This window comes from Mycteria americana, chromosome 14 (genome assembly GCF_035582795.1).
Source record: "Mycteria americana isolate JAX WOST 10 ecotype Jacksonville Zoo and Gardens chromosome 14, USCA_MyAme_1.0, whole genome shotgun sequence".
NCBI classification, from domain to species: Eukaryota; Metazoa; Chordata; class Aves; order Ciconiiformes; family Ciconiidae; genus Mycteria; species Mycteria americana.
Window position 1 is genome coordinate 16,503,837 of NC_134378.1, and position 10,951 is coordinate 16,514,787.

General features: G+C 50.2%; 1 protein-coding gene across 1 annotated transcript; it reads right to left on the reverse strand.

Annotated features, from left to right (window-relative positions):
* Positions 1 to 38: 38 nt before the first annotated feature.
* Positions 39 to 10,520, reverse strand: OPRL1 (opioid related nociceptin receptor 1). The gene is made up of 3 exons (XM_075517074.1): positions 10,294 to 10,520; positions 819 to 1,174; positions 39 to 562 (listed from the first exon to the last, which is right to left on the reverse strand). Exons 1-3 carry the CDS (start codon positions 10,518 to 10,520, stop codon positions 39 to 41), a joined length of 1,107 nt encoding a protein of 368 aa, XP_075373189.1.
* Positions 10,521 to 10,951: the final 431 nt, after the last annotated feature.

Here is a 10,951-nt window from a genome sequence, read left to right on the forward strand (position 1 = left end):
TGCTGGGCGACAGCCACCATGGGAATTTCCATGCCTAGTCAGGCTGGATTGTTAGTCCCCTCCGAGTTCTTGCAGGCATAGGCCACATCCTTGGCGATGCTGCACATCCTGTTGGACATCTGGAGCTCGGTCCTGAAGGCGGTGGGGAAGCAGAACTTCTTGAAGCATGCCTTGAAGTTCTCATCTAAGAAGGCATAGAGCACGGGGTTCAGGCTGCTGTTGGCATACCCCAGCGCAGTGCAGAAGCAGGAGATGGCCAGCTCGAGCTCGCTTTCTGCCTTGGCACCCAAGCACTGGACCAGCACAAAAATCTGGATGGGAGTCCAGCAGATGATGAAGACTGCCACCACCACCAGCACCATTCGGGTGATGCGCCTCAGGTTTCGGTCCTTCTCCTTGGAGCCTGAGAGGACACGGACATTCTTGAGTCGTCTGATCATGAGACTGTAGCAAATGGTGATGATCAACACAGGGATCATAAAGGAGAAGAGAAAGACACAGATGCCAAACACTGGATCCCAGTAATCCACGGGTGAAGGGAGTTTAATTAGACAATCAATTTCTGCAAGTCAAAAAATAAAAAGGAAGGGAAGATCAGCAAACCCATATCAAGAAGAAAAGCATCTGCACATTCAGTTTAGTTCAGGCATGTTTAATGCTGGAAAAGCAGTCGCAGTGATGCAGAGAGGCCAGGGCAGAAAGGAAAGAGTTAAGATGGCTTTAGAGAGAGAGCTGGTACCCCTCTCCAATGGCTCCCCAAGCCCACGGGCCCTCCTGGCCACCAACACCTCCCACCCATTGGATGCATTTCTACTGACCGTTGTTTTCATTCTCTGCAGATCCCATCACCATTGCTGGGATGCCAAAGACAGAAGCCAGCGCCCAGATGCAGACATTCACCACTTTGGCCTTGTGGGGAGTGCGGATGTCTAGTGCTTTGATAGGGTGGCAGATAGCAATGTAGCGGTCCACACTCATCATCGTCAGAGTGAAGGTGCTTGTAAACATGTTGTAGTAGTCTATAGAGATGGCAATCTTGCAGAGGACATTGCCAAAGGGCCAGAAGCCCAGGAACGTGTCTGTACCCTGGAAGGGTAAGGTCATCAGACACAAGGTATCAGCCAGAGCGAGGTTGAAGATGTAAATGTTGGTTGCTGTCTTCATCTTGGTGAATCTAAAATGTAGGAACGAGCAATGGTTAGAGCTCCATCTGACCATGATGCACAAGACATTGAAGTCTACTGAAGAGGGCATTCTGCCACTTTAGAAGGAGATGCTGTGTTTTTCTTATGTAACAAGAGACTGAACACCACCCTCCCCTTTCTACCTCCCACCTGCTTATCAACACACGGCTCAATCCAGCTCCTACAACAATACAAACGGTGCCTTCACAATCAGTTGCATGGGCAGGAGAAGCTTATTCCCTTAGACTGCAAGTTAGGACCACAAAACCCTGAGGCCGTCAACTCAGACCATGCTTTTTGAAAAATGACTTCAGTAAGGCTAATCGAGGATTTCATCACATATGGCTTCATTATTATAAATATTGGTGAGAGCTTTACCCAGTAAGCTGATTTGAAAGGCATCATACGGTCCAGAGCTAAGTTGATTAGCCATTTTGTATTGGCTCATAGCCAAAGACTATGGCTAATGTGAGCTACCAAATCAGAATGGGCAAGATGGCCAGCGGCAGCTAAAAACTGGTGAGGAATGAGTTTTGTATCAGGAATCAAAATATCACAATGGATCTTTTCTTTAGAAAGGGGTAGTTTGCAGATAACGTCATGAGTCAACTCTACTTCAAAGGGGTTTTGTCATTTCTATATTACTTTTATCGCATGAACTGATTGCCCCAAAAGAAGATTCACCTTGCTCTGATGGTAATCATCTCCTTTTTTACACATGGGAAATGATGCAAAGAAAGATGTGATCACCTACCCAAGGATACATGCAGAGTCTGCAGAAATGGAAACTCAACAGTGACAACAGTGACTCTGTGACTGAATCTAACATTTCACCTCCAGGATGTTCCTCTCAGGGGCAAATTAAGAGCTGAAAGAGGTATAATTTTAAAGCTACAGCTCATCTATCATTTACTGTACTAATGGCCTTTGCAGAAATGTTGCCAGAAATGGCAGACAATGATGTGTGTTATTAACAGAGGGCAAGTTCATTTGAGGGTAACACTTAAACCCATGAACTACTGCACTATTTGCAGTTTGATATGTGTGGGAATATTATGGGCTCTGATTTGACCTAAAAAACTCTTTTTGTCAAATTGATTCAGAACAGCAAACCCCCAGCTGCACTCCTCAGCACTGTGCCCCCCTCCCCGATGATCTGAGCTTCAGCTCTTGAGAGATTGAGTGCTCGGAGGAACATTATCACTGCCACGCTCTGAACTCTGAGACACACGGTGACATAGCCAGGTTTACAAGAACAACAGCCAGAGGATCCACAATCCAGAATATAAAGTCTATTTTTTTTTTTACCCCTCTTAGAGCTCCAAGTTGTGTTTGTATTAGAAATCAGATGTTTGAAAGTGGCTTCAGAAAGCAAGAACAAATGATCCTACATTTGACCTTGAAAGCCAAAGGAAGCTTTTGGAGCAGGTGAATGTTGATGGAAGCACTTGAGGTCCCCGAGTAAGTCTGAGCCAGGCTCCTCCTGGCCCAGAAATCACAGCAGCTGAGCAAGACAGTGGGTTCTTAGAAAGCCAGCCCAGATCAGATAAACTTATGTAACCAAAAGCAGCAGAGGAAAAATACCAGTGTCTTTCCTATTGTGAAGGGATGAACAAGCAAAACACTTTGCCAATCCAACACAACCTGGTAGCTGCCAGGGCTTTAAAGCTTTGGGACTTCCTAAGCAGAATTACACAGAAACGGACTCCAGCGCTGTGAATCCCAGAGCAGCAGCATCTCAAGGTGGGCGAGTTTTGCTTTTTAGTTTGAATTCTTGCAGTTAGCATAAATGAGGCAATGCACACAGGGAGCATGAGATGGGTCTGTGAATTGATTCAGACACTTTCCCCTCTAGGTCAGCAGGGGGGGGTAATTAAAATTAAGAAATTAAATCACTGTTCTTTACCAGCCCACACAAAAATAAGTATTGTCAGCTGAGGCTTCAGGAAATTATTCAGTCACCTAAGACTGTGTTAGCAAAGGTCTCCTGGGAGCTGTAGTCTTCCTCTGTATACCACAGATCTGGGAAGCTGGGCTCGCCCAAGCTTCCCAAAGGTGAAGCTTCTTCCAGTCCATCCTTCCAGAAAGACTGGACCTGGAGGCAATTCATCAACATGCCTCTAACCCTGACTGCTTTTACTGATAGTATAGCCCAAGGGAATAACAACTGCATTTTTGAACCACGATGGGCAACTTCACCACTGTGAAACAGAAAAAATTAAAGGGTTTGTTGTTTTTTTTTACCAGTGGGAGAAACAAACGGCAATCCGCCCACCTCTACCACCCATCCAGCATCCACAGGGGACATTGCCTCCATGCACGCTCCCATGTCCCCAGCACGGTGAGAAGTTTGGGGCATCTCAGCTAACCCTGAGCTTGGGGCGTGCAGATTGCAATCCTTCAGCTCCCTCTTGCTCCCCTCCACCCCAGGGGACCTCACTGGTCCCTCTCCTCTCCTCTCCTCCAAGACCCTTCTCGGCAAGAATTCAGAGTCCAGGTGCAATTGCTCCGCCTGGCCCTGCGAAGTCCCCTCTCCCCGAAGCACAGACCCCTCGGCTGCCCCTTTCCTTGCTCCCTCCGAGGTGATGGCAGAGCTGCCTTTCCTCACTGCCTCCGACACAAGGACATGCTGGGGTGGCTGGCCCACCGCTTACCTCTTTCAACCCACCTTCAAGTGGATTTTAAGGCTGATTTTGTGCTCTTGAAAGGTGGGGAAATTAATTTACACCTAATTAATTACTTCTAGCTCCACTTCCTCTGCACACTGAGAGCCCACAGCCATTATCCCAACCAACCAATGTTCCCAAACATTTCCAGAATGTTCAGTACAAACAAAAATCAATTAATCACTTCTCTGTGGATTAACCTCTTTTTCTTTTCCTCTGGGAACTGAGAGTGTTCTCTTTCTTAATCTGCACAAAAAAGACAAATTAAACTCTCGGGCTTTAGGAGGCACCTAAGGTCCCCCCCACGGCACAGCTCCAATGCCGACAAGCCTGTGGCCTCCACGGAGGACATTAGCTCCCCACTGAGCCATTTTCTTGCACTCGGTCACGGAGGCAATTTCCTAATGGAGCATCTCCCACAGGGCTGTTTCTCAGCTCTCCATCCAGCTCCACCTTTGTCACAAAAGTAATCACTTCACTCTGCTCTCCTGTTCTCCCAGCTGCTGAAGCCTAAGAGGAAAAACATCTGGATATCAGCTCAGCACTCGGCTTCCCCCTCCTTGAGCAGACCTCAGGCAGCATTACCTGGAACAAAGCTTCAGTGAGGGGAACCCACAGTTTGGGAGAGGAGGAGATGGGTAGGAAACAGTTCTTCCACATACTGGGCTTTGAGGTCCTGTTTTTCACAGGGATGGATTCTGTCCCTGGCTGAGCCTCAGGGTGAGCTGCAAACCTATTATTTTAGCACCACTGCCTCCTTTCCACCCTTCCACCTCGAGGCTGCAGGGCAGCAAGCAGCTCCGGATGCCCCAGGGCTAAGGACCAGCCAGCTGCAGCAAACCTACAACCCAAAATAGGGCTGCAGACGCCGGGGCAGAGGGACCAGAGCAAAGCCTTCAGCCCTGGGGAACCGTGAGCATTATCTCCAGGAGCTCTGTGTCTCTTGGAGCCTCTTGATTTTGATATTCCTAGCTCCAGCTAATCAGGATGCAGACAGTGCTGTTCACCTTGAGCAGCTCCCTCCGTTCCCACCCCATGCCCTGGCATCAGCAACAGCCTTTGCAGCCCTCCCCGGACACACACAGGGAAGCGAAACAGAGCAGAAAAGGCTCAGAGAGGATTTTTGCCAAGCTGCTCCCACCCTCTGATGGTGGAAATCAGCACCAGTTCACTGACATCTCTGCTCCCAACCTGCTCTTAGCCCATACGTTGTATGAAGCTGCTATTTGATCTGGCACGTACCATCGTGATTCGTGTTCCCAGCCATCCACCCACACCGTGCTCTGTGTCCCTGCCGCTCCGATCACCTTTTCAGAGCCCCCTCATCCTGAAATTACACAATTCAAGCCAGTTTATTCTTAACGGTTCAACAGGCCACAAAAAACCCAGAGAATTTAAGAAGGGCAAATTTAAATCACTGTGGATTATGAAGCCAGACGCTACAGCAAAAGCAGGCAGCAGCGCCGGCACGCAAAAGCCTATTAATTACCTGGCCGGACGGTGACTGACTAGCAGGGGTTAAGGAGTCTGCCGCTAGCCAGGGCGAGCAGCAATGCCTTGGGACAGATTATTTTCTTGCCCTTTGGGTCTCGCTGCCGTGTCTGGGTGACACTGGTGCCCTCCCTCCTCAAGGTGCTCTCTGGGGACCAGCACGGACAGGGGCATTGCATGACCCCCATCGCTGCCACGCCAGGGCAGAGGCTGGGCGGCTGCTGCTGCAAAAGCCTCTGCAACTCGCCCGGGGACTCGCAGGGATGCTCGTGCAACCCCGAGCGGGCGCACGGCCACCAGCAACAGTGCTTCGGTCTAAGAAGGGCATTCGCCAGCATCCGTACTGCAGCAAGATGCTCTCGTGCCTGTTCATGTGCTGGATCTGCCTCTGCTGAACCGCTGTGTCCTAAATGCTGCTGGGAATTGCCCAGTGCCTGAAAAGCACTGGGAACCAAGTCCCACATTAATCATCACAGAATTACCACTGCACATGGGTAGTTCCTTTCCACTCATCCCACCGAGGCCAGGGGAAACCAAGAGCCCTCCAGCACACACTGGAGCCACAGGAGCTGTGTTAGCAGGGGCCACACATGGCTTCTATGAGCCATGTGGCTGAGGCCAGCTCACCTGGGCTCATGGGGGCCTGGAAATTGGGGAGCTGCAGACCTGCCCTTTGCAGCAGGTCTCCCCCTTCTGCTCACCTTGCCATCCTCCCCCGGCTTCAATCACTCTGCACAGCACAGAGCCCTTGGCATGGGTTTCCCTTTTCTATAAATTGCAACAATTGTCTTTCCTTTTTTTTTTTTTTGCCAAGAAAAACTAAAAGAGGGGGATCTGGAGAGAGCTGAGGTCTCAGATGGCCCTGCCAGTGTCTGCTGGGTCAACACCACATTAAACACTCACTCAATTTCAGCTCTGAGACACACAGCTGGTCAAGGCTCTTCCCTTAGAAAGCTTTCTATTAAGAAATCAGCATCTCTGCAATGTCATAATTAACTTCATTTTCCCTGTCTTATCACAGCCAGCTGCCCTCACCCTATTCTCAGGGATCAATGCAGTTTTCAGGCAGAATAACTGCTGGCACAGCCACCCCCAGGCAGCCACCCAGTGCAGGCACCTCCCCATCACAGCCCTCCTCCTACCTAAAGGTTCACCTGGAAGCAGCGAGTAAAAGTGTAGGGGCCTAACAGCCCTAATCTGCCTAAACAGCTGCTCAAAATGCTCTGAAATAGTGTTCTTCAATAGGGAGAGCGGAGCACCCCCAGTACTTTGCCGGGCTCCCAACAGAGAGCTGCCATGGCAAAGAGAATTGCCCTAGAAACGAGGCATCATTCCCACAGGGGCCTGATCCAGGCCAGCAGAGCCAACACTGAGGAAGGGAGTCCTCCAGGTCATCACCGCTGAGCATCGCAGCAGCATGACGGAGCAGGGGACAAGAGAGGACCTCCTGGGCCAGAAGCTGGGTGTTGTCCCTGGTCCCTTCCCTGGCACACCAGTGGAGGTCTGGGGGTCTGTCACTCCCCGTGCAGCAACACTGTGGTTGCTCTCATGTATGGGTCATCCAACCCCATGGCCATTGCAAGAACGATACATTCCCCTTCTCTTTTCTTCCTAAAAAGAAAGCTCTTGAGCATTCAGCCTTGCAGCATTCAGTTCATAGATAAGAGGGGCCTCAGCAGCCTGGTTTCCCCCACTCTCCCCCCCAAACCCTCTCTGCCTTGTGCTGTTCAACTCCTTGTTTCACATTCATTAAAAAGCAGTACAGGAAATATATGCAGAAGAGAGCAAACAGTAGAAGGAGGGAGGGGAGGCATTATCTCCACTGACAAGGAACAATGAGCAAGCAGAACAAAGCCGCAGACAAGGCAGGTTTCCACAATAAGTCCTTTACTGTCCAGGAAATCGTGTTCCTGACAAGAGCCCTTCTCGGTCTTATCCAATTAGTGCTGCTCAGCACTCGAAGGGGGTTGACAGTCACGTGATGACTGTCTCTATAAATTAATCATTCCAAATGTTAAATCACTCCAAATATAATAGAGATGTAGGCTGGGTTCTACAACAGAGGGGAAAACCCAGAGGAGGCTTTGAATTTGTATTTTTGTGTGAAATACCGGGAGATTTTAAACTTTTCCCTCGGTGCTGCAAAAAACTCATTCAAGAGGAACAAAAATCAAGCCTTCCTGATGCCTCCAATTTCCTCAAGTGCTGATATTTGAGTCTTTGTATTTCCCAACTCCCTCTTAAACAGGAAACAATTACTGTCTACACCACTGTACCATTCTTTTTCTGGAAGATAATACACCAGTTTCTTATAGGTTGTGTAGCATGCTGAAGTCTGGTTCTCCCTGGTGAAATATAAGCATGGAAAGAAAAAACCAAACAGCTTTTGTAGGGTGCACCATACCTGTAGACGATAGGGGTGCAGCACCGAGGGTTTGCCAGTCTTTTCCATTAATGGAAGAGATATATCATTAAGAGTCCTAAAGCTCCATGTTGACTTACCAGCAACCAACAGCCAACCTACTGAAAAAAAGATGCTATTTAAGGCATGAAGCCCAGAAGCACCAATGCTCCAGTCTGGGGAGAAACCCTGTGCTTGAGAAGTCATCAACATCCTCCTTGCATGGCCACTAATTTGGCAGCTCTGCATGAATCTGCGTACGTGAGCAGGGTCAAGAGTTTGAGATACTGAGTCCAGTTTATCACCAGCCCTGCTCCTGACCTTAACAGATAGGGCAAGGAGAGAAAAATCAAATCCTGGGCAAAAATACCCAGAAGTTGCAGTTACCCACCGAACCAAGAAGGGTCATTTCCCTGGGTATAACTGAGGGTTAGTCTCAGCCAGTACCGACCTCCCAGGAGACACTGATGTAGCTGCTTCTGCATGTGTTCTAGCTCAGTTATAACTTCCCCAGCACACATTATTCAAGTGGCCCCTCCAGGCTGACACAGAAGTTTTTGGGGAAAAACAGAGGTGAATCCCCAAGCAGTACCCAAATAATTAAAACTTCTATTAGCTCTTTTGTATATATAGGGATTTACTGGATAAAGGGGAAACAGAAGTGGAAAAGGCCCAGGGGAGATGGGGGTGAGACCTCTCTTCAGTTTTCAATTGTTTAGAACCAGTAAAACCAGAGGACACAAAAAAGCTAAGTTCTAGGGGAAATGCCAGTGCTAAATCCCACTTTCTTTTCTTGGGTCCCATTTATCCAACTGGAAGGTACCAAAGCTAAAAAGGAGCAGAACAGAAGCCACCATTTTGAAGACGTGGCCCCACATAGCCACAGCACACGTCCACCCTGACCGGGATACCAGTTTGGGACATTCCTATTCCTGGTGATACACCGGTCACAGCCCCGGGCAGGGGCCAGCAGGGTCCTGCTGTCCACATCCCACCAGACCTTTGCAGACCGGGAGATTTCTGCCAAGGTTGTTTCTTACGCACATCTAAGGTTCACGCACAGGGCACGGACGCCCTTCCCCTGCATGCACACTGGCTGTCATTCCCAGGGAGCTGCATCGCCATGGGACAAGGACTTCTTGCTCCCAGAGCCTCACTACTCACCACGTTTACACACACCCACAAACACCGTGCTTACTCAAATGATTGCTACTACACGGAACAGAAACACGAGCTCTCCAAACGCGGCACTGCTGCACTGCAAACCTCCTCTGTCTCCAGACTCTCCAGGGCCAACACGATCCCTTCTCCCTGCCACAAACTCCTCGGCAGGAAGAGCACGGACCGGCAGCCTGATGAACAGTCATGTTGCTTTGCCCTTGTAGCAGAGATGTAGCCGCTGTTCACCAGCTTGTGATACCAAAGACTTCATTTTGCAGCATCTCCCCCAGCCAAGTTGTGTATATTCAAGGGAAAGATGCTTTGGAAGCAGCAGAGCTCCTGGCAGGAGCGAGACTTAATCTCATCAGTGTCTGAATACCTGCTAAGTATTTTCGTCCTCTGTCGGAGGAGAAAACAAATTGATCCTGTCTCTTCTGTGCTGGCAGCATCCACCTGCACCAGGATTCTGCTCTGAGATGTGTATAAAATGGAAGCTCGCTCCTAACATACAGGGTGCAGAGATCAGAAGGGGGTTGCTGGCATTTGACACAGAATCACTGCCCTAATGGCCACATAAACTTATTTTGTACTTAGAGGGGAGAACAGGTTTCTGATTCCAGGAAATATTGGGGTTTGAACCACAGCAGAACCAGACAGGGATACTTAAAATGCCAGGAACACACAGGGAGGCTGGACAGTGCTGCTGAGTGGTGCAGGCTCCGTGCTCTGTCCCTCTGCAAAGGTCCCTGCTCTCCCCACTTCAGCGTGAGGAGCCAGAGAAGTTGCCCTCATCTCTGCAGCATCCTGTTACATCTTATTTACGTCTACAGTTTCCAAAGAGTTGGAAGAGGTATATTTGTGATTTTTCCCCTGTAAGAGTAAGCCTGAGCATCCCAGCAGGCTCTTTCCCTTGCAACTAGATTCAGCTTTGGAAAGCGCCAGCTCCCAGATGGAGCAGCACCTGCAGCCACAGCTGGGGTGCCGGACATGGCACAGGAGGGAGAGGTCCCATTAAAGATCCAGCACACCCTGGCAGCGGGATGCTCCCAGCACATTGCCCTCCCCAGGGACATCCAGCTCCCTGCCTGGCTGTTTGCAAAAAAAAAAAAGTCCCATTTTTTGAGCAGATCTGATCGCTCTGTTCCATTCTCTGGGTTAAACTTTAGGAGGCACCAGAGGGCAGCTTGAAAGCTGGTGGGAACCTTCATCACAGCCTAGGAAGGGAGAAAAACAAATAAAACCAAAACAATAAAACAAATGCCACATCGTTACCTCTAAAGCACATCGCAATTACCAGGGAAGAGCCGGCCTGCTTCACCCGCAGCAGGGATTGGGGGGGAAGGTCTGCCCCCCTCCCAGCCCTCCCCAGGGTGCTGCCTGCGTGTCCTACCTGACGATCACATACATGACGGAGCAGTTGCCCACCAGCCCCACAATGCACACAATGGAGTAGACAACCACGATGGTGATCTTGATGCTCAGCGGCAGGAAGCTGTCCCCCGTGCCGTTGTTGAACCAGTTACTGGGGAGAAAGCTCAGGTTCAGCATGGAGGAGTCGTTCAGCAGCTTTCTCAGGTCAGGGTCTTCCAAAATATGAGCAGGGAAGAGTGGATCCATCCTGAAGCACCAGCCTGTGCCAAGGACCTAGGGCACCAAAGAGACAGTTTTAAGATTCGCTGATCAATGGGGTAGCACGAAACCGTAGCAAAGCATGTGCGTGAAAAACGCTGGGCAAGAAGGATGATTTATTGCCGAGAAGAGCACAGCCCCCCCCCCCCCCCCCCAAACCTCCCCAAGAGCATTTTAATGGGTTGCAGCCCTGAGAGCCTGGTGCATCCCGAGCACCCAGGGAGCTCACGCAGATCCCCGCACCGCCAGCCCTCCCAAGCCTTGGATGCTCCTACCTCCTCTCCCAGCCCTGCCGGGTCGGTGAGTCCCCACACGCGGCTTTGTGCCCCCAAACCTCCCCCCCCGCCGTGCCCTCCGAGAGCCACCGCAGCCTCCCACCGCGGCTGGGGCACGGGCACGGACCCCGACCCCCGACACCC

Excerpts from the sequence above, each read along its gene's own strand:
- OPRL1 (XM_075517074.1), bottom strand. The coding sequence starts at position 10,520 with ATGGATCCACTCTTCCCTGCTCATATTTTGGAAGACCCTGACCTGAGA. Across the intron at positions 1,175-10,293 it reads GTCATGTATGTGATCGTCAG|ATTCACCAAGATGAAGACAG; the intron begins GTAGGACACGCA and ends CCTACATTTTAG. Across the intron at positions 563-818 it reads TGCAGAGAATGAAAACAACG|AAATTGATTGTCTAATTAAA; the intron begins GTCAGTAGAAAT and ends TTTGACTTGCAG.